Source organism: Hemitrygon akajei, chromosome 22, assembly GCF_048418815.1.
Source record: "Hemitrygon akajei chromosome 22, sHemAka1.3, whole genome shotgun sequence".
Classification (NCBI taxonomy): Eukaryota; Metazoa; Chordata; class Chondrichthyes; order Myliobatiformes; family Dasyatidae; genus Hemitrygon; species Hemitrygon akajei.
Window position 1 is genome coordinate 60,440,331 of NC_133145.1, and position 24,326 is coordinate 60,464,656.

The 24,326-nt window shown below is 44.5% G+C and overlaps 1 protein-coding gene across 1 annotated transcript in view; it reads right to left on the bottom strand.

Annotated features, from left to right (window-relative positions):
* The window catches only part of LOC140714804 (protein kinase C alpha type), a 355,866-nt gene that overhangs the window by 200,538 nt on the left and 131,002 nt on the right, over positions 1-24,326 (bottom strand). Inside the window, exon 3 of the mRNA XM_073026399.1 lies at positions 16,219-16,301. Coding sequence (XP_072882500.1) covers positions 16,219-16,301 — 83 coding nt within the window. The remainder of the gene's footprint in view (positions 1-16,218; positions 16,302-24,326) is intronic.

Sequence of the window (24,326 nt, forward strand, 5' to 3'; positions counted from 1 at the left end):
AGCCCCAGCCCCTCACTGTGCTAGGAAAGACTGCTGCCATGTCTTTGTCTCACCAGCACGAAGATTCTCTGGTCAACTTCTCTGAAAACCAATAAACATTTAGCTGTTAGATTCACTTTGAGGAAGCTGGAAACTACAGGAAATTACTGCTGGCAAACTTCTGTCTCCTCATAGGCTGCCAAACCAAGGTCAATTTTACTCTGTCACTGCCTGTTCCCAAGAACAAAGAAGCACAGTAACTGCAGCAAAGGATTATTAGCAAGTAACAGTAAAACTATCCTCGACAAGTACAGCTCCAACAACTCTACAGCGTCTCGATACCATCTACGACTGCCCTTCCACCGAATGTGCAACACATTCAATCCCTGAACACAATGGCTGCAGTGCGTAGTATCTACTAAACACCTGGCAGTTAACATCCAAACCTGCCAACATGAATTCACGGACAGCAGACTCATGGGTACACAACCATCTCAAGCTTTGTCTCCAAGCACATGATATAGAGTCACAAAGTCATTGAGCATTAAAGTACAGATGCAAGCCCTTCGACCCATCTAGTCCATGCTGAACTGTTACTCTGTCTAGCCCCATTGACCTGCACCTGGATCATAGCACTTCAAACCCTCCCAACCATGTACCTATCCAAATTAAATGTTGAATTGAACCTGCATCCTCCACTTCATTGGCAGCTCATTCCACACTCTCACCACCCTCTGAGTGAAGACTTTCCCCAGAAGGTTCCCCTTAAATATTTCACTTTTCACCCTTAACATATAACCTCTAGTTCTATTTTCACTCAACCTCAGTGGAAAAATTCTGCCTGCATTTATCCTATTTATACCCCTTCATTAAATCCCTCCTACACTGCTAAGCATAAAGTCCTAACTAGTCAATATTTCCCTGCGATATCTTTGTAAATTTTTTCTGCAATTTTGACTTGAGTATATATTGCTACTCTCTCAATCACTGCTGTATCAAAATCTTGGAATCTGCAGCCACAGTTCATGGTTCAATTTAATATCAGAGAATGTATGCAGTATACAACCTGAAATCCTTACCCTTCTCAGACATCTACGAAACAGAGAAAAAAAAGTACAAATGACAGAAAAACATTAGAACTCCAACACGCGCGTGCACGCGCACACGCACACACAAAAGACCATAAAACATAGGAGCAGAATTTGGCCATTTGACCGATTGAGTCTACTCCGCTGTTTCATCATGGCTGATCCAACTTTCCTCTCAGCCCTAATATCCTGCCTTCTCCCCATATCTCTTCATGCCCTGACCAATCAAGAATCTATTTACCTCTGCATTAAATATACATAAAGACTTGCCTCCATAGCTGCCTGTGGTAAAGAATTCCACAAAAGCATCAAACCCCCCCCTCAACCACACACCATGCCAGCAATAGGAAGACCCCAGAGACCTTGATCTAGAGTCCATCAAAAAGATCAAAGGTTAAAAACTGCTATCCATCCCAACAGGCCCTCTTTCTCAGTAACGAGGGAGAGAGGGATATTGCTCCCACAGCTGGAGGGGAGATTGTTTCAATGTTACAATCTGCAGCATCACTTATTTGAGTTCCCATGACTAGGGAACCATCCGCTGACAGCATCTTCAATAGAAGGCCTATGGATTCAAGAAGGCAGCTCACCAACACTTCTTGAAGGAAAACATGGATGGGCAATAAATGCTAGCTGTGCCATGGACATCCAGTTTCCCAAAATGAATAAAATAGAAATTTCCAAAGGTTACCCTTCCAAGATGTTCGATTTTCCTCAGGAGCAAAACACCTGCCATCATCTTTCATGACCCGAGCAAGCCCAGAGGGCTCTATAGCCAGTGCAGTAGACACACAGTGGCATTGTGGAAACACAGCTGCCAACATAAGCACAGGAAGAGACCACTAAATACAACACAATGAAGCATGGGTAGAATTATTATTAATGAAGCTAACCGCGAGACAAATATGTGCCAGGGTACTGGGCATCTCCAATGCCCTCCTGTAAGTATAGTCAAAGTATTGATTTAATGAGTCACTTAAAATACGGCACTCTGACGGTGCAACATTCCCTCAGTCCTGTGGTGTGTCCAGTCACTTGGATTCTCTGGCCACTTCTTCACTAGATATAGGAGCAAGTTTAGTTCACTTGGTCCAGAGTCTGTTCTGCTATTCAATCATGGCTGAATTATTTCCCTTCTCAACTGTTCTTCTGCCTCCTCCCCTTAACCTTTGATGCCCTTACTATCAAGAACCTGTCAATCTCTTTTTCAAATACACCAACAACTTGTCCTCCACAGCTGTCTGTGACAATGAATTCCACAGAATCATCATGTTCTGATGAAAGAAATTCCTCTTCATCTCTGGTAAAGAACACCCTGGTATTCTGAAGTTTTGTTCTCTGTTCCTGGACTCTCCCACTATTGGAAACATCCTCTCCACATCCACTCGATCTAGGCCTTCCAGTATTCAGTAGATTTCAGTGAAATCCCCATCAGTCTTCTAAACTTCAGTGAGTGCTGGTCCAGAGTGTCAAATGCTCTACATATGTTAACCCTTTCATTTCTGGGATCATTTAAATGAACCTCAGGACCTTCTCCAATTCCACCACATCCTTTCTTAGATGAGGGGCTCAAAGTTGCTCACAATACTCCAAATATGATTTGACCAATGCCTTATAAAGTCTCAGCATTACATCCTTGAAACACACACAGAATGCTAGTGGAATACAGCAGGCCAGGTAGCATCTATAGGAAGAAGTACAGTCGACGTCTCAGCCCAAAACGTCGACTGTACTTCTTCCTATAGATGCTGCCTGGCCTGCAGTGTTCCACCAGCATTTTGTGTGTGTTGCTTCAATTTCCAGCATCTGCAGATTTCCTCGTGTTAGCATTACATCCTTGCTTGTTTTACTTTTGTAGTTGTCTCAAAATGAATGCTAACATTGTACTTGTCTAACGTCTCAACCTGCACATCTCTGAAATGCACAGCAGGAGTGTCAGAGCAAGCATGTGGTTGAGATTCCTTCCACCCTGGAGCAAAACTCTCAGGACCAGGGAGGTCCCTCTTCAGTCCTGGCCAACTTTCAGCTCTTCGCCAACACCAGCATGTTAACTGATCACCTCACTGTCTCCGGAGCTATGCAACCAAACCACAACCTCAGCATTGATCATTAACCACAGAGATCATTTGCAAAGCACCTGCCACTTCAATATATCAAAGTAATGTAGTTCATTACTGCTTTTGGCTTCCCAGTAAATCCACTGAACAGTTTCATAGACTGTCCACCTATCCAGCAACGAAGCCCCCACACCCTTTCAGGCAAAAATAGGCAGCACAGCAAGACTCCTGGTAATGCAGCTGTGTCATAGTTATTGTTGTCGGTCACTGTCAATTGTCCCTTGTTCAGTAAGTTGGAGGGGAATTGGGGACATGTTAATGGGAGACAGGGTTACTGGGCAAGAGGTGGGGAAGTGGATGAGATTGCTCTGTGGGCAAAGGTTCAAAGCACCAAGTGGCCTCTTCTTCTGTCCCAAGAAAATATCAAAATAATGAGAAAAGATCCTTCTGCACTATCAAAAGATCAGGATTTTCACAAAAACCTTTTCAAAGTTCAAAGTAAATTTAGTATCAAAGTACATATATGTCACAATATATAACCCAAAGGTTCATTTCCTTGCAGTAGAACAAAGAAACAATAGAATCAACTTTAAAAAAAACTAAGACTGACAAACAACAAATATGCAAAAAAAGACATACTGTAAATATACAATAAATAAATAATAGAGAACATGTGTTGTAGAGTCTTTGAATGCAAGTCTGTAGGTTGTGGAATCAGTTCACAGTATTAGTTGAGTGAAGTTACCCGCTCTGGATTACTTCACTCAGCTGATGGAGCTTGATGGTTGAAGGGTACTAACTATTCCTGAAGTTGGTGGTGTGGGTCCTGAGGCCCCGACACCTCCTTCCTGACAGAAGCTGTGACAAGAGAGCATGACCTGGATGGTGGGAGTCTCTGATGATGGATGCTGCTTTCCTGCGACAGCGGTCCTTGTAAATGTCACCAACAAAATCACCTAAAGCAAGTTATTTGGTTACAGCCTTACTGCTTCTGTGGGAATTTGTTGCCTTAACTCCTTCAAGTCTGGCCACATTTCATAACTCATTGGCTCTGAAGTTTGAGACATTGAGGTCACGCTTATGTTGTAGAAGTGAAAGTCTATCTTTATTCTGCAGTCCTGAAAATCACTCAGTAATGTCAAAATGAATTATGAAAATAAATCTGAGCCTTTTGCGTGTTGATATAAACGTCAAAGCATTTCCAATGTTGACTCAATGCACAAGAATCTGAAAAGATCAGAATCCTCCTCCCTAGATACACTGGGACCTTGCCATGCACTTTGCGAGAAGGGATAAACAAGAAAGAATTCAGAAATCAGAGATGCAAAGGAACTTGGGATCCTCGTGCAAGATTTCCTAAAGGTTAACTTGCAGGTTGAGCTGGTAGTGAGGAAGGCAAATATAACATCGGCACTCATTTCGTAAGGGCTAGACCATAAAAGCAAGGATGTAATGTTGAATATTTATAAAGCACTGGTCTGAATGATCCAGGGAACAAAAGCGTGAATGTATGAGGAGCATTTGATGGTTCTGGGCTTGTACTTGCTGGAGTTTAGAAGGATGAGGTGGGTCTCATTAAGATCTACTGAATAGTGAAAGGCCTGGATAGCATGGACAAGGAAAAGATATTTTTATTAGTAGGAGAGTATAGGACCAGAGGGTACAGCTTTAGAATAAAAAGATGTCCCTTTAGCAAAGAGATGAGGAGGAGTTTCTTTAGCCAACGGATGGTGAATCTCTGGAATTCTTTGGTATAGGTGGCTGCAGAGGTCAAGTAATTGGCTATATTTAAAGCAGAGGTTCATGGGTTATTGATCAGTAAGGGGGTAAAGGATATGAGGGAATAATAAACAAGCCATGATTAAATAGTGAAGCAGACTCGATGGGCTGAATGGCCTAATTCTGCTCCTATGTCTTATGGTTTGCACATCTCCCACAGAGATCTCAGACAAAGCCTGATGTCCAAGCCTTGCAATGCTCCAAAGCCTTTGCCAATATGAACTGAAGGACTAGAGAGTTAAAGCTGGAAAATGGCCCTTCAGGTCCCACACCAACCATAAAGCACCTATTTGCAAGAATCCTGCATCAATTCCAATGTTCCCAATGCATCCTCACTCACTCACCTTCCCCCTTCCCCCAACATTCTTCTGTCACCCACCTACAACAGGAGTAGTCAGTATATTAACCCAGAATTCCCTAGCACGTGGAAGGAAAGTCAAGCACAGAAAACCTGAGAGAGAACATGCAAACTCCACACAGACAGTCCCCAAGGCTTCAGTGCTAACTGTTGTGCCGTATCTCAGAAAGATGAGCCCAAAATGCAGAGTCAGGGCTCCGAGGGAGGTGGAGGTGAAGAGAAGGCACTGCAGGTAAAGATGTGTAAAACCAACTGCAAGACCAGTCCTAACAAACTAAAAAAAGGTCTGGGGGGAGAAAACCTACAGATGCTGGAAATCCAAAATTCAAACAGAAAATCTGGTGTACAAGATGATAAAAGGCACAGATAACCTTCTCCCCAGTTTGGAAATGGCTAATACAAAGGGGCTAATTTAAGGTGACTGGCAGAAAGTAAGGGGGGGTGGAAAGTGCTGTACTGTACCTTTCTATATTCTAAAACAACTGCAGGTGTCGAATTCATGCTTCAGGTCAATGGCTTTTGATCAAAGGGGGCAATGAGTAGACAGGTATAGCTTACATTGCAGAGAAAGTGGGGGAGGAACAAGGAGAAGGGAAGGTAAGCAATGAGACAAAGACCAACTAAACTCAATACTGTACATATTATCAGCACATGCCTCCTCACCACCATTAATCTTTGTGGAGAGAGTAATGAGGAAGGGCAGAGAAAGTCAAACACAGTGCTATAACTGTAAGATGCAAAATATCTGAAACAAAAATACTCATCAGGTCAGGATGCATCTGTGGAGGCTGAGAACTAAGCCTCAAGTTACAAATCAAAGACCTCTAGCATGAGAACTGCTCAGCTCTAGCACAAACAGGAAATGCTGGTTATCTGAAATTACTGAATTCAATATCAAATCCCAAGGGATGCAAGAATGCTGGGTCCAAGGTGAGATGTTGTACTTAAGGCTTTGGTGGAACAGCATAGGAGGGAAAAGTCACTGGTCAGGCTGGGAGTAGAATGGAGAAGACATGTAGAAGGTGTTACGTACCCCTACGGTTCATATTTTCTGTGGGCAATCACTTCAAAATGTCAGGAGAATGAGATTGGATACTGGTTGTGCTGCTACTGAGAAAGGGAAGGGGAGGCGTCCAGCGCAAATGGGAGGGGGAGAGGGAGAGAGAGGATATTTAATGTTATGGTTCCTTTGCTGATTATTTACCTTTTCTCCAAGGACACTTTGCCTGCTTGTTAAGATTCCTGCAGAGACAGCAGGGAGGAGCCGGTTGATGGACAGCCAGTGACCAGCATGTGGAGATAAAAAGCAGGTCTGCTAAGACACAGACTGACACACCACGGGACACTGAACGAGCTTTGTGCACCCACGTGAAGGTGGGGTTTTTGGAGGATCAATTCAGGGAAATCGATCAGTGGCTCACAGTGCGACCAGTGGGGAACTGTTTGTGTGTCCACTCTCGCCTGGGTGACAGGTCCACCACTGAAGAACGGTCGTACGTGGTATGGTCATAGTCGATGACCACAACAGGAAGACAACGGGAAGATCAACAGCAATGGCATCACCTCTCTCTCTCTCTCTCTCTAATGATATTCAAACAATTACCTTGACCTGAACTCAACTGAACTCTGCATCATATTGTAAGACTGTATCCATTTACCCCTAGCTCTGAAAGAGCCTGGTTTTGGTTCCTATTTCCACACTTCTATATATATATCATTGCTAACCTGTTTCATATAGTTGCATTTTATTGTACTGTATTGCTTAATTTACTAATAAACACTATTAGTTTACGGTAATACCAAACTCCAAAGTGTTTTCCATTTCTGCTGGTTCTTAACCCGGTCACGGGGTACGTGACAAAGGCTATCAATCTATGTTTGGCTTCTTCAAAGAAGAATGGACCATATAAACCGGTAATTATTAAGTGGTAATGAAGTGCTGCTATATCTGGAAGATCTGCTTGGCTCAATGTATCAAGTTGAAAAAGGACAGGTGCTACACCTACTGTGCTTACCTAGGAAGGCGGTTGAGGAGGGCAGTGATTGGTGGGGATGGAAGAGAGATCCACAGAGGTATTGGGGGAATAGCTGTAAGATTAGGGTTCAATGTCCACCACTATCTGCAAGGAGTCTATATGTTCTTCCTGTGACCACCCAGGTTTCCTCTCACATTCCAAAGATGTGCGGGTTAGAGTTAATGAGTAATGGGTACAATACGTTGGCTCCGGAAGCGAAGTGATACTAGTGGGCTGCCCAGCACAATCCTTACTAATTCAATTTGATGCAAATGATGCATTTCACTGTAGAGGTGACAAGTAAAGCTGATCTCTTTATAGAACACTTGCATGTCCAGAGGTGGCATCTTATTGAAGGTAAGAAAAATTACAAGTGGTGACTTGTTGGACATGAATATGGAACAAAGGCAGGTGAACCGTGTCGCATTCTGGGAGAGAGCAGAAGTGTGGGAAATGAATGACAGCTCTGTCAGCGACACTAGAGGGTAGACCACGATGAAAGAAAAAGTTTACTTTAGAATCTCTGGCAGGAAAGCCAGATACAGATCTGTGTATGGGAAGTGTGGGAATGGAAAGAATTCCTGGTGGAAGGGATCCGTGAGATGGAAATAGTCCAATTGGGCAAGAGAAAGGAGAGGTCAGTTGGCTTTTGTGAAAAGAGCAGGGTGGGAACCAGCAGCAGAGTTGGTGAAATTGTCTAGTTTCATACAAGTGCCTTCAATGTACCCTGAAAACAATTCAGGGAGGCAGCCAGACTAAGACTGAGACAAGGATATGTGGAAGAGTGCTTCTGTTTATCTGACGAGAAGACATATAGGAACAAGATAAATCAGTTAGTTGAGTGGTGTCACAACAACAAACTTGCACTCAATGTCAGTAAGACCAAGGAGTTGATTGTGGATTTCAGGAAGGGGAAGTCCAGGGAACACACACCTGTCCTCATCAAGGAATCAGCAGTGGAAATGGTGAGTAACGTCAAGCTTCTGGGTGTCAACATCTCTAAAGATCTATCCTGGGTCTAACATATTGATACAATTACAAGGAAGACATGACAGTGGCTACTGCACAGGGTCGAAGTAAGCTGCAGAGAGTTGTAGACTTAGTCAGCTCTATCATGAGCACTATCATCCATAGTACCCAGGGCATCTTCAAGGAGCAATGCTTCAACAAGGTGGGTTCATCATTAAGGACCCCCATCACCTTGGACATGCCCTCTTCTCATTGCTACCTTCAAGGAAGTGGTACAGGAACCTAAAAGAACACACTCAACATTTCAGGACAGCTTATTCCCCTCTGCCATCAGATTTCTAAATGGACATTGAACTCATGAATAACACCTCAGTTTTCCCCCCTCTTTTTGAACTACTTAATTTAATTATTCATTTTTTTTAGACTGTAATTTATAGTTTTTTTATGTATTGCTGTTATAAAACAGATTTCATAACATACACCAGTGATATTGAACCTAATTCTGAAGAAATGAAAATTGAAGGATTTCACATGTATAACGAGGTAGAATTCTAGAGACTAAGGATGGCAAGTAAGTTCTATGTGCCAGGGGCAGGGTGGGAGATCGATCCACTGGCCAACAGCAGATCCTCCATTTCGATGTTACAGGTTGGAGGAGTTGGAGTGAGGGGCAAGGTGAGTGTTAGTACATAAGGAAAATGAGCCTAGGTCATTTGCCAGGGGTCAGTTCTAAAAGCTTACACAGAACATTAACGTTGATACAATAAACACTGAGCTTTAGAGAGTCAGAATACCACAGCACAGAAACAGGTCATTTGGCCCACTTCAATGTCGAACTTTTATTCTGCCTAATCCTATTAATCCACACCCAAACAATAGCCCTCTACACCCTTCCCATCCATGTACATATCTAAACTTCTCTTAAATATTGCAATCCATCCTGCATCCACCACTTCTGCTGGTATCTAGTTCCAGACTCTCCCATTCACTTCCCCCTCAGGTTCCCCTTAAATATTTCACCTTTCACCTTTAACCAATGACCTTTAGTTCTAATCTCACCCAGCCTCCGTGGTAAGAGCTGCTTGCATTTACTCTCTCTATACCACTCAATACTATATACCTCTAACTTCACTCCAGGAAATAAAGTCCTTACCTATTCAACCCTTCCCTGTAACTCATGAAATTAGTTGATGGAGGAAAGGGTTAACAGTTTCAATCCTACACAGCCTCTGCTACCACATTTACAACTGACCTATTGCTGCTTCCTGCCCTCAGACAGAACGTGACTGTTTCCAGTTTCATATGGCACAACTCTCACTCCTCCCGTACCCGAGAGGGACACTGACTAAACTCCAACACTTTTCTTGTCAGCAGTTTTGATAACCGTGTTGGGCTTGGTCCTCAGCGAGTAGGGAGCGGCAGGTTCAGAAAGTGGCAAGTTACAGGAGGTAGTTGACACGTGGATAGCTCACATTGAAAACTCTTTGCATGAATGAGGTTTCAGATCAATGATTACTGTGAAAAGGAAGGTGTTAGTGCAGTCTTAAAGGGGAGGAGTAGACAATTTTCAGGAAGTCACTCTAGAGTTAGAACACACAACATAACAGCACTCTAAGCTACTCCAAGAACAATCTGACCCTTCCCTCCAGATAGTCCTCCATTTTTCATTCGTTCATTCATATACCTATCTAATAGTGTTTTAAATATCCCTAATATATCTGCCTCTACTACCACCCTGGCCATGTGTTCCACTCACCTATCACTCAAAGCCTGAGAAGAGTCTATTCATCATATACAACGGGAAAACACTAAATCCTTTTTCACCTTGAAGTTATGAATCCTTGTATCAGTCATTTTCACCCTGGGAAAAAGTCTGGCTGTCCATCCAATCTATGCCTCTTATCTCGTACAACTCTATCAAGTCACTTCTCATTGTCCTTCGCTTCAAAGGGTAAACCCCTAGCTTGCTCAAACTTTCTCATAAGACATGCTCTCTAATTCAGGTACCCTCTGCACCCTCTCTATAGCTTCCGCACCCTTCCTATAATGAGGTGACCAGAACTAAACACAATACTCCAAGTAAACTCTATAACCAGTTTTATAGAGCTGCAATATTGAACTCAGTTCCCTAAGTATTGAATGCCAACAACCAAATGCCTTCTTAACCAACATACAGCAACCACTGACATGGACCCCATTTCCCTCTGTTTCTTCAGATAGTTCACAAAACTATTTCTTTCAAATATGATTCCACTACTTAGCTGCATGTTTGGAACCTGTGATTTACATTTTGATAGTGTGCTTTCAGGTTGATTGAGTGATCTGGCATTTTGCTGTCTCTGAGGGAGTTCAGTGAGGTTTGGAGCAGAGTGTGTGACCTGGTGTAGCTCATGATATGATGTGTTTCTGGTTTCTCCTTTTGTCGTTATTTCCAGTTAGTGCAATTTTGATCGGAGCAGACTGGCTCTGCGACCCGCAGTCAATGAATGTCACAGCACTGAACTGAACTGAACTAAACTGTGATTAACAGAAGTTTATTTGTAATCTCACTTTATATGCTGTATGTGAGTTATATGTACTATGTTGTACACTTTGGTCTGCAGGGACATTGTTTCAACTGGCAGTATACATGTGTATATGATAATAAACCTGAACTGAACTTGAACTTGATTTGCCTATATCCCAGGAATTAATTAGGAAGAGTTACATTTCAAAGTTCCAATTTCAAAATAATTTTATTATCAAAGTACATATATGTCACCATATACAGCTATGAGTTTCATTTCCTTATGGGCATACTCAGCAAGCTTAGAGAAAATTAACTAAACATTCCCCCCTCTCGGAGGAAAAATGATGAAAAGAAACATTGATCTCAACATCCTTCACCTGGAATTGGTTATTGAGTCACTCATCTGTCAACAAAGATGCAAGAACTGGAAGTGTGGCTAATGAATTTTAATGTTCACTTTGATAACCATATTTGGAAGAGGCCTTTGTCATTAGAATGTCTGAAAACCAGTAATCATTGCTCATTGTGCCTTGAGAAGCCTGTAATCTCAGGCAGTTATTATCTGTGCTTCATTACAGGTGACAGTCCTGAGAGCACCCGCAACTTGCATTCAGTCTGAGCAATAATGGGAAAATATACAAAAGACCTTCCATGTCTGTGACACAAAGCCATGGAGAGAGACACTGAAAATCTTGCATCCTTTACTTGCTTGTCTCAAGACTGAACAGTTGTTCATTGTGGCACATTGGGTGTCAACCTTGCCATTTCTTTAGCATTTGCCCTTTTTTTTTGAGGCTAAGTTGCTAGCTTGATGCTCAACCCAACATGAATGGGAAGTGTGTAAGGAGCTGGCCGGATTCGAACCCAGGATCACTCACCTTGAAGTCTGGTGCAGATAATGACTACACCATTGTCCAGCTTAAGACTGAACAGTGCAAACAATGAAAACATTTATTCTTTATTCTAAATTCTCTCTGATTTTAGGAGCAGCTGAGAGTCAATTAGATTTCTAAGTCTAGAGTCACACACAAGCCAACGTGGCAGGTGTTCCAACTATCATTAGAGCAACAGATGGGCTTCATCAAGAACACACTGCATTAGTTGGTCACCGTTAATGAAAATAGCATTTAAATCATGAATTCATTTCACTTGCCAACTTTAAATCTTCAAAGTGCTGTGGTAGGATTGGAGGAGTCAGCCATTAGCTCAGAGCTCAGACACAAGAACACAGAACAGAACTCCAAAGTACAGACCTGTCAGTCCACAATGTTGTGCCAAGGTCAGTCTAACCCTTCCCTCCCATGTGGCCCTCCATTTTCCTAACATCCATGTGCCCAAGAGTCTCCCAGGTGTCCCTAATGTCTCTGTCTCTACCACCACTCCTGGCAGTGCGTTTCACGCCTCCACCACTCTCTGTGTAAAAAACTTACCTCTGACATCCTGCCCTCAAACTTTCCTCCAAACAGCTTAAAGTTATGGCCCCTGGTATTAGCCATTCCCGTCCTGGGGAAACATCTCTGGCTGTTGTATCTACGTCCTTGTCATCTAGTACGTCTCTATCAAGCAAAGCTAGTGCAGTCCTATTTATTGAGCTTTGCTTGGAGGTGCTTGACCTCCGCTCCATTGAATGCTTTTAACTCATCAGGTGCTAGTATTCAACAACAATTTGTAATCATACAGCAGCTTTTAAATGAAAATTCCTGACCTACTTCACACTGTAACAATTGCAGAGAGTGCAAAACAGCTACATTTACAAACAGGGCAAGTGCTGTGTGGTTTGAATGGAGTGTAATTGTTGGCAGAAACTCAGCAGCTGTAATACCTCTGATTCTTGGAGGCAATTACAAGGAGAGCTGCCACATTCACCATCAAAGACCACCATCCAGGTCATGGTCACTTCTTCCAGCTGCCACTGGGCAGGAGATACAGGAGCCTTAGGTCGCACACCACCAGCTTCAGGAGTAGTTATTACCTCTCAACCATCAGGGTCCTGAACCAGAGTGGATAACTTCACTCTCACTCATCTCAACATTGCACTGACTACACAACCTACAGACTCACTTTCAAGGGCTCTACAACTCATGTTCTCAGTTTTATTGGCACGATTTATCCTCTTTTGCACATTGGATGTTTGTCAGTCTTTGTTATGTATAGTTGTTCATAAACTAGATTTCATTTCTTTATTTTCCTGTAAGTGTCTGTAAGAAAATGAATTTCAGGGTAGTATATGGTGACATCTACAGTACTGCGCAAAAGTCTTAGGCACGTATATACAGTTAGGGTGCCCAAGACTTTTACACAGTACTGCATTTGTCAATGTGAAGCTGAGAGCGAGTTTGTAAATCTGGCGGGAGCAAAGGATGTTGGGAATGGGGAGGGTAGATTGCCATGGGAAGGTGTGGGACATGGCAGAAAAGGGGTGCTGGGGCAGATACATCCAGTTCTGAGCTGCCAGGCAAATTCATCTGCTTCCAAACAACTAGTTATTGATCAGAATGTCTCTCTGGTTCTTCCTGCTCCATCCCCACTCCTTTCCCCTTTTCCCAAACATGATTCCCCTCTCCCTGCCCCCTTCCCACTCTCAGTCCATTATAGAAATCCGTATCAGAATCAGGTTTATCATCACTCACGAATGTCATGAAATTTGTTTTCTATTGCAGCAGCAGTCCAGTGCAATACATAAAATTACAGCAGTACTGGGCAAAAGTCTTAGTCACCCCAGCCTAAGAGTTTTGCACAGTATTGTATGTACTTCGATAACAAATTTACTTTAAACTAACTCTGAGTTAATTGTCAGCCTCAGCTATTGGTCTGGTGTTGCTTACTGCCCAGAATGGAAGATGGGAGCATATTTCTGTTCCATTAGTGAATTAGTCAGGTATCATCAGGTATTTAATCAGATCTATTCAGGGGTTAAATGATATACAGCCACCAAATCACAATATTTAATTATTCTACAAAACTTGCAAATGCACAATTAAAGTCCATTAGTCCTGCATAGGATAAACCAGTTGGAAAGGAGTCCTACCTGGTGCTCAGGCAGAGCTCACAGCACATACAAAACAGAACAAAAACTAAATTCTAATCAGTACAAATTCTGCCGGTGTGCATGGAGAGCCTCTAAAATCAGTGAAGCAAGTTACTAAGTTGGAATTTTTTTTGATTAAATGTGGATAAACAGGAACTAACACAATATGTGGAATCTTAAAAATGACTCCAGTATAGAAAACACATCCTGCGTCGTGGAAAGTTTCGAAGTTTCAGTCATTGCCCAGGGCTTACAAGTAACAAAACTCCCCTGCACATTTTACCTCATTGCCAGCCGTCCATTTGAAATTCTAGCATCAGAATCACACTTTCAACCACAGACAAACCATGAGGGCACAGCGGTCACCTCCAGTGGCAACTGTACAACTCTAATCACTTCTCTGATATATGGTTTGCACAGCAAAGCAGCTTCTGCGCATCAACCATATGACATAACCCAGAAGACACAGGAAAAGCATTAGGCCACTTGGCCTATCAAGTCTCCTCATACGCCAACCCTCGACCTGGGAGCACTCTGGAAAGACACTGGGAATGTCTGCTGTACCTGTACGAGAGACGGGGGGAGGGGGGCAGAGAAGAGGGGGAGGGGGAGGAGCGGGGGCGGGAAAGGAGTGTATGTGTGGAGGGGGTAAAGAGGGGGATGAAGAAGGAGGAAGAGGGGAGAGGGGGTGGATGTGAGAGGGGGGGCAAGACTGAAGATATGTGGACAAGACTGTTATCTGGCCTGTTCCAAGAGATACCCACTGGCACCAGATCAGGCCTGGGACAGCCACTTACCTCACTGGTTATGAGGACTCCTGAAGCCAATTGAAGGAAAATGTAAACAGGGATTGGGTGTTGTGTAACAACTGTACAAGCTATTGGTGACACTACACTTGGAGTCTGGTGTGCAGTTCTATTGCCCAGCTATAGAAGGATGCCTTTAAGTTGGAAACGGTGCTGAAGTTGCCAGGAATGGAGGGCTTGAGTTGTATAGAAATGCTGGGGCTTATTTTTAATAAGCTAAGAGTAAGCTAGTAAACTAGGAGGCTGAGAGTTTGTCTTATAATCAGAATACAAAATCTGCACAAGCCAGATAAGATGAGTGGTCTCAGCCTCTTTCCCCAAGGTAGGGGCATTGATTACTAGAGGACAGAGGTGAGAGGGGAAGAAAATTAAAAAGAACCTTAGAGGTAACGTTTCCCCCCACACGGAGGCTGGGAGCTATATGTAACAAGCTACTGGGGAAGCTGTAGAGGTGGCCACAATCCCAGCGTTTAAAGGAGATTTGGACAAGTACATGGATAGGAAAGATTTAGAGCAGCAACTCAACTTTTTTTATGCATGGAGTTTCACCGTTAACTGCGGGGTCTGTCTGACCCAGATTGGGAACCCCTAGTTTCGGGGGACACTGACCAAACACAGGCAAACTGGACAAAGCCAAGTTACCTTTAGGTGGGAGGGTATGGTGAAATATAGTCATAGAGTTATATGGCATGGAAACAGGCTGTTCAGTCCAACCAGTCCATTCTGACCAAGCTGCCTCCCTGAACTTGCTCAGTGAAGATGAACCTTGTGCCAAATATGAACAGCAACTAGACACTGATGTATTTGCAGCTGTTTTGGAAGCTAGGGGTGTGTTGGAGGAAGAACAAAGGTGCAGACATTTAGATTTACGAGCAACTTAGATTACTATCCTGTGAAGTTTATGGCATAAAGAACGTTCTACAAGTTGTTAAAGATCATCATTAAAATGCTTGCCTTCATCAGAGATAATAAATGCAGAGCAACTCAAACTGCTTTCCCAGAGCTGCCCAGAAGTTGATGCATCTACCCCGACTTACCTGACCCAAACTCACGCTCCAATCAGCAACCCTCCCCTGACCCTCACCATCAAGCACCCCTCCCCTAACTGATGTACTGGGTAGGTTAACTGGTCACTGTACGTTGTCCCATGATTAGGTTAGGGTTAAACTGGGCTTGTCAGTGGTTGTGGTGCAGCGAGGCTCGATGGGCTGGAAGGGCCTACTCCACACTGTGTTTCCATTTAAATAAATAGATAATAAATCTGTTTCCGATTCAATGTAGAGGTTTGGCGCCTGTGATGCTGCTGAAAGTTTTTCATTACACTTGAGAAAATGGCAGTAAATTTGACTCTCGAGAAGCTGAGGAATGCTGCCTTACAGATCTTCAAGAGGGAGGAACCGGAAGGTTGTGAATAAACGTAAGTCAGCAGTACAGCCCTGTCTACAGGCTGGCATTTACATGGCGTCCCATCAACAGCAAACTTCAAGTGGAGGACCCGTGACACACCAACATTCTCCAGAGAAGACTTCGACATTAACCCCAGTGTGCGAGCCAACAGGACACTCCCAACCGCACAAATACCCACGGATCACGAATGGTCAGGTCCTGACCACAAAAGCCTCATACTCACATCAGTATCAGGTCCTTTGTCTGCTCCAGGGCAGGAGAAGGTAACAAACTCATGACACCTCTTGTGTACCACGAAGCAGCAAACTGAACAGGAGAGAAACAAAGAGAGACGGTGGTTAAAACAATCATGAACTGTTCTCTGCCGGACGACATAGAACAGTACAGCACAGTGTAGACAGACCCTTCACAACACTGATCTTGTGCTGACCTTTTAACCTACTCCAAGATCAATCTAATGCTTCCCTCCCACATAACCCTCCATTTGACTTTCATCCATGTGCTAAGAGTTTCTTAAACGTCCCTAATGTATCGGACTTTAACACCACCTCTGGCAGAGCATTTCTGGCACCCACCACTCTGTGTGAAAAAACTCAGTTCATGCTCCATGTGTTTTTGTTTATTTTTTATTAAAATTATTTGTGCGATTTGATCAAGTTACTTCAGTGCTGAACTGGCTCTGGAGCGTGGCCTGCAACTACCAGTACTCTGGAGAAAATTCAGTGAGTCAGGAAACAATGGGGGGGGGGGGGGGTGGGGGGAGACATTTTACACCGTTGAGTCAAGATGGCTGCTTTTAAAAACCCTTTTCTGACCTTCTGCCATTTTTCAACCTTACCGTAGACATCATATCAACTGTGTTGCCATCATGCCTCAGTGCCTTCTCAAGTGTTTTTAAGAGACATTGATTCAAACATCACAAAATAAGCTCAGTGGCCATCCCGTCTGTACCAAACATCAGGTAACCAGCTACACAAATCCTACAATAACCCTAGCTCATTAACCCCCGATCCCCAACATTCAACCTCTCACCTACACAAGGGGGTCTAATTACCGTAACTCCAAGTTTTTGAGATGTGGGAGAGCGGCAAGCTGAAAGCAAGTCGCAGCTCAGTGACCTGAAACATTCACTGGTTTTCCTCCCACAGACGCTGCCCGACCTGCTTAGCGCTTCCAGCTTTGTCGCTTTTTGTTTCAGATTTCCAGCGTCTAATTCACAGGTCACTGTTTCCCACCAATTCAGTCAAAGGCTCATAGCCACCATCTGACAATCAGCTCTGCCGGACTGCCTCTCCTCAGCGTTAAACCATCAGCTCTGGCTCAACCCATCAGCAGCAGACTGTATCAAACTCCCACTGCTCACCATTACCTCGTTGACATTAATCGCTGCTGATCTGCTGGGCTGGTTGGCATAGCTAGAATGGCACGGTAGTGCAGTAGTTAGCCCAACACCATACAGCAATCAGGCTTCAGTTCCTGCCGCTGCCTGTAAGGAGTTTGTTCGTTCTTCGTAAGACAGTGTGGATTCCTCTGGGTGCTCTGGTTTCCTCCTGCACTCTGAGATGTAGTGGCTAGGGTTAGTGAGTTGGGGGCATGCTGCGTTGGCAATCGGAAACGTGGTGAAAGTTCTGGGCTGTCCCCAGCACAATCCTCAGAGTGTGCCGGTCATCGATTCTAATCATATATTTCACAGTTATGTTTTGATATTTTGCTGTACATGCGACAAATAAAGCTAATCTTTATCTCCCTGATGTCCCAACACAGCAGACTAAGCACCAGCTCAGACCTGGACTCTTAGCATGGTTCAGAAGGGTTTAACCTAATTTGCAAGGGAAATGGGACCCGGAGTGATAGAGCAGTGAAAGAAGTGCATGGAGTAAAGCCAGATCTAACATATAGAGAGGCTTTGAGGAAAGAGCAGCAGAATAAAGGGTATAAAGGTAGTAAGGTAGAAGGACTAAAGTGTGTGTACTTCAATGCGAGAAGCATCAGGAACAAAGGTGATGAACTGAGAGCTTGGATACATACATGGAATTATGATATAGTGACCATTACAGAGACTTGGCTGGCACCAGGGCAGGAATGGATTCTCAATATTCCTGGATTTCAGTGCTTTAAAAGGGATGGGGGGGGGGGGGGGAAGGGGAGGTGGCGTGGCATTACTGGTCAGGGATACTATTACAGCTGCAGAAAGGGTGGGTAATGTAGCAGGATCCTCTTTTGAGTCAGAATGGGTGGAAGTCAGGAACAGGAAGGGAGCAGTTACTCTACTGGGGGTATTCTATAGGCCCCCTGGTAGCAGCAGAGACACTGAGGAGCAGATTGGGAGGCAGATTTTGGGGACAGTGATCACCGCTCCCTGACCTTTAGCATTATCATGGAAAAGGATAGAATCAGAGAGGCCAGGAAAATTTTTAATTGGGGAAGGGCAAATTATGAGGCTACAAGGCTAGAACTTGCAAATGTGAATTGGGATGATGTTTTTGCAGGGAAATGTACTATGGACATGTGGTCGATGTTTAGGGATCTCTTGCAGGATGTTAGGGATAAATTTGTCCCGGTGAAGAAGATAAAGAATGGTAGGGTGAAGGAACCATGGTTGACAAGTGAAGTGGAAAATCTAGTCAGGTGGAAGAAGGCAGCATACATGAGGTTTAGGAAGCAAGGATCAGATGGGTCTATTGAGGAATATGGGGGTAGCAAGAAAGGAGCTTAAGAAGGGGCTGAGAAGAGCAAGAAGGGGGCATGAGAAGGCCTTGGTGAGTAGGGTAAAGGAAAACCCCAAGGCATTCTTCAATTATGTGAAGAACAAAAGGATGACAGGAGTGAAGGTAGGACCGATTAGAGATAAAAGTGGGAAGATGTGCCTGGAGGCTGTGGAAGTGAGTGAGGTCCTCAATGAATACTTCTCTTCGGTATTCACCAATGAGAGGGAACTTGATGACGGTGAGGACAATATGAGTGAGGTTGATGTTCTGGAACATGTTGATATTAAGGGAGAGGAGGTGTTGGAGTTGTTAAAATACATTAGGACGGATAAGTCCCCGGGGCCTGACGGAATATTCCCCAGGCTGCTCCATGAGGCAAGGGAAGAGATTACTGAACCTCTGGTTAGGATCTTTATGTCCTCGTTTTCCAAGGGAATGGTACCGGAAGATTGGAGGGAGGCGAATGTTGTCCCCTTGTTCAAAAAAGGTAGTAGGGATAGTCCAGGTAATTATAGACCAGTGAGCCTTACGGCTGTGGTGGGAAAGCTGTTGGAAAAGATTCTTAGAGATAGGATCTATGGGCATTTAGAGAATCACGGTCTGATCAGGGACAGTCAGCATGGCTTTGTGAAGGGCAGATCGTGCCTAACAAGCTTGATAGAGTTCTTTGAGGAGGTGACCAGGCATATAGATGAGGGTAGTGCAGTGGATGTGATCTACATGGATTTTAGTAAGGCATTTGACAAGGTTCCACACGGTAGGCTTATTCAGAAAGTCAGAAGGCATAGGATCCAGGGAAGTTTGGCCAGGTGGATTCAGAATTGGCTTGCCTGCAGAAGGCAGAGGGTCGTGGTGGAGGGAGTACATTCAGATTGGAGGGTTGTGACTAGTGGAGTCCCATAAGGATCTGTTCTGGGACCTCTACTTTTTGTGATTTTTATTAACGACCTGGATGTGGTGGGTTGGCAAGTTTGCAGACAACACAAAGGTTGGTGGTGTTGTAGATAGTGTAGAGGATTGTCGAAGATTGCAAAGAGACATTGATAGGATGCAGAAGTGGGCTGAGAAGTGGCAGATGGAATTCAACCTGGAAAAATGTGAGGTGGTACACTTTGGAAGGACAAACTCTAAGGCAGGGTACAAAGTAAATGGCAGAATACTTGGTAGTGTAGAGGAGCAGAGGGATCTGGGGGTACATGTCCACAGATCCCTGAAAGTTGCCTCACAGGTAGATAGGGTAGTTAAGAAAGCTTATGGGGTGTTAGCTTTCATAAGTTCGAGGGATAGAGTTTAAGAGACGCGATGTAATGATGCAGCTCTATAAAACTCTAGTTAAGCCACACTTGGAGTACTGTGTCCAGTTCTGGTTGCCTCAGTATAGGAAGGATGTGGAAGCATTGGAAAGGGTACAGAGGAGATTTACCAGGATGCTGCCTGGTTTGGAGAGTATGGATTATGATCAGAGATCAAGGGAGCTAGGGTTTTAGTCTTTGGAGAGGAGGAGGTTGACAGGAGACATGATAGAGGTGTACAAGATATTAAGAGGAATAGACAAAGTGGACAGCCAACGCCTCTTCCCCAGGGCACCACTGCTCAGTACAAGAGGACATGGCTTTAAGGTAAGGGGTGGGAAGTTCAAGGGGGATATTAGAGGAAGGTTTTTCACTCAGAGAGTGGTTGGTGCGTGGAATGCACTGCCTGAGTCAGTGGTGGAGGCAGATACACTAGTGAAGTTTAAGAGACTACCAGACAGGTATATGGAGGACTTTAAGGTGGGAGGTTATATGGGAGGCAGGGTTTGAGGGTTGGCACAACATTGTGGGCTGAAGGGCCTGTAATGTGCTGTACCATTCTATGTTCTATGTTCTGACACCCCCCCCCCCCCCCCATACTACAATGGGCGAGGTTGTGGTGAAACAAGAGCCAGGACTGGGCCCAGGGATGTCCGGGACACCTCGTCAGTGCTCTTACGACTGACTGGATGCAGCAAGTTGCAGCCCAGCTCCCGCCTCTCACCCTTAAGCTTTCCAAACAGCGGGGGTGAAAATGGCATTCCCAGGACAGCCCAAAAACAGGAGCACAGACTGAAGAAAGACCAACCATTTTGAACAGAGATGTTGGGAGATTCCTTCCGAGTCAAGAGTTGAGCAGCAGAGAAACAGGCTCCTACAACCCAAGGGTCTGGTGTGGCCACTGCTATCCTGAGGCCCTCTGTTAGTTGGGAGCGACCATGGATGTTGTGTCCTAGCAGTCTTCGTGATGTGCAAGCCAGGGCAGTACAATATGGAGAGCCAACTGTTGCCCATGTAGCAGGCTCCCCCCCTTCACTCAGCTGATGAATCCAAATGATCATCAGAGACTGACACAGTCTGGCACCAGGGGGTCACAGGATTGAACACAACATAGGGAAGCCAACCTTGGGAATTAGGGATGCCAGCTCCAGATTTTTCCCTCAGGGTTTTACTCCCAAAGCCTTCCCCATGTGTAGGTAGAGCTGTATGGCAGTGGAGGTTTGAGATCAGAGTTTTCCTTCTCCCAGGTGAGCTGCCAACCATGGCTGATGAGCCCCCTCTGTCCAAAGCAACTGGTTTTTAGGCACCAGTAACCTGCCTTTGCCCCCTTTCCTGTCAGTAGAAACAGTTCCGCTGGGCTTGGTAGCTAAACAACACATGAAGGCCAGGAGCTGGACTTGATTGTCAGAGGCTAGTTGAGACACACATCATTGGGAGTACTTAATAGATTGTGGCAGCTTATTCCCAATGGCTATAACAAACTCAAGGAACCAATGCTGTCCTAGTCCACCAGAAACGCAGCCCACTCCGTCACAAAAACTAGCGTCCCCTCCACCGACTGTCAACATTTCCTGCTGCCTCAGGAAAGCAGCCAAAAATTATTTTTTCTATTTTTATTTAGAGATACAGCACAGTAACAAGCCCACACCACCCAAATACTCCCACGTGACTAATTAACTAACTGAACCAACACGAGGAAATCTGCAGATGCTGGAAATTCAAATAACACACACAAAATGCTGGTGGAACACAGCAGGCCAGGCAGCATCTATAAGGAGAAGCACTGTCGACGTTTCGGGCCGAGACCCTTCTGAACCAGTACGTCTTTGGAACGCAGGAGGAAACAGGAGCACCTGGAGGAAACCCACACGGTCATGGGAGAACATACAAACTCCTTACAGACAGCGGCAGATATTGAATCTGGTTTGCTGCAGATATAACATCACACTAACCCTACACAACCATGGCACTCCATATTTGAAGGGTGGCCACGGCAGTGTGGCGGTTAACACAACGCTTTCCAGTACAGGCAACATGGGTTCAAATCCCACCACTGCCAGTAATGAGTTTGTACCTTCTCCCTGTGACTGTGTGGATTTCCTCCCACAGTCCAAAAGACGTACCAGTTGGTAGGTTAATTGGTCATTGTAAATTATCCTGTGATTAGGCTAGGATTAAATCGGGGGCTTGCTGGGCAGCACAGTTCAAAGGGCCTCAAGGGCCTGTTCCATGCTGTATCTCAATAAATAAGAAACAAATAAATAATCAAAGACCTCTCCCAACCCAGTTAATTCTCTACTCCCCTCACCACTGGGCAAAGAAACAGCAGCTTGACAACACACACCTACATAGCTCATATCTTGTTGGTACAAGAATCTTGAACGAACTTCTTATACGATAAAAATGAACTTGATCTCTGAGTCTACTTTCCTGTAGTTCTTCCACCACATCTGACAATCTGCATTGTACTTTCTCTGAAAATGTAATGCTATATTCTGTGTTCTGTTATTGTTTTCCTTTGGAACTGCCTCAATGCACTGATATATGCAATGATCAATCTGGGCAGCACGTTAACAAATCTCCATGCATGCAACAATAATAATAAACCGACTGCCGTGCCCTGCTCTACAAGTACTCGGGTATGCCCTCCGGCATTTCAAGAATAATCACGGCCAAGATCAATGAGCATAAAAAAAGTTCGCTTGAACCACAGGGGGGGTGGCATGGTAATGTAGTGGCTAGCGCAACACTTTCCAGTGCCTGTGAACCGAGTTCAATTCCCGCCACTGCCTGTAAGAAGTTTGTACGTTCTCCCCAGGACAACATGGGTTATCCCTGGATGCTCCAGTTTATTCCCACATTCCAAAAACGTATGGGTTAGTACGTTGTGCGAATGCTACGGTGGCAACGAAAGTGAGATGGCACTTGCGGGCTGCCCCCAGCACAATGTTTCGATTGTGTTAACAGTTGATGCAAGCCACTGTATGCTCGATGGACATGTGACAGGTAAGGCTCATCTTTTGCTCCTCTTCAAAGCTGCTGCACTACTTGCTGTGGGTCTCAGTTTCAGCATTCGGATTTTATGTCAGATTTCCACCATTCAGCCCTGCCTGCACCCTCCCAAGCCCCAGCCATCCAGCAGAGGTGGAGTTACTGTCTTTATCCTCTCCATCGCCAGTTTCCATGTCTGGGCTCTGAGCTGTAACATTCCCTCTTTAAACCCTCACAGGATGACCAAGCTTTTGTTCATGTGATCCCCCGTGACCAAGAGCAACACACACAAAATGCTGGAGGAACTCAGCAGGTGAGGCAACATCAGCATCTATGGAGATGAATAAGCAGTTGACATTTCAGGCTGAGAACCTTTATGAGGGCCAAGGGTCTCGGCTCCAAACATCAAATGTTTATTCCCTGCCAATACAAGCTGTCTAACCTGCTGAGTTCCTCCAGCGTTGTTCTGGATTTCCAGCATCTGCAGAATCTCATGTTTATGACCCCTGTGACCAAGTCAACTTCTGTTTCATAACAGACATGTAAACTACCTCAACACATTCTGCCAAACAGTTTTATATAAATGCAGGCAGTTGTGGTTGGTCCTAAACACCAGCCACAAGAACTCACCTCACGGAAAAGACTCTGGCTTGCAGAGAAAAGAATTAATTTTCACTGCACAAGGAACTGCTGTAAATTTAATTACAATAAACATATTATTACGCCTTCTATCATTGTCACTCACTGCTGAATGATCTTGCCTAGGTTTCGAAACCCAAAAAGATAAGATATAATCTTCGTAATAACAACTAAATGCCAGAGACAAATCACAAAACCTGCTGCCCTGCAGGCATTGTGGATTTAGTTTGCATGTTAGGGAAAGGAAAAAGAAAGAGCTTGAAGCGCACAGATATTCACAAACTGAAGGATTAAACATCCCAATCAAACTCATCATTCTGTCAGTTCCTGACTGATAGGTTTTTATGCAATGTCTTTCAAAATCTGGGCCCAGAACTTGGCCAGCAGAGAGCACTGATGCCTCCAGTCTAACCCCACAGAGGTGGGAGGGTCCTATGGTAACAGAGGCTCTTCCTCATTGCCAGCCTACTCCCTGGAAGGCTGAACCAAGCCCAGATGAGGCCTACTCCTAGAAACTCAAACACGTTTGTTCAACATTACCCAATTGAAAATTAATTTTACTGTATGAAACTCCCTAAAACCTTTTCTGGGTCACATGACAGCACAGTCGCACAGTGGTTAGCATGACACTTTACCGTGCCAGCGACTGATGTTTCACAAATTTCTACATTCTAACTGGCTGCATCAGAGTCTGGTGTGGG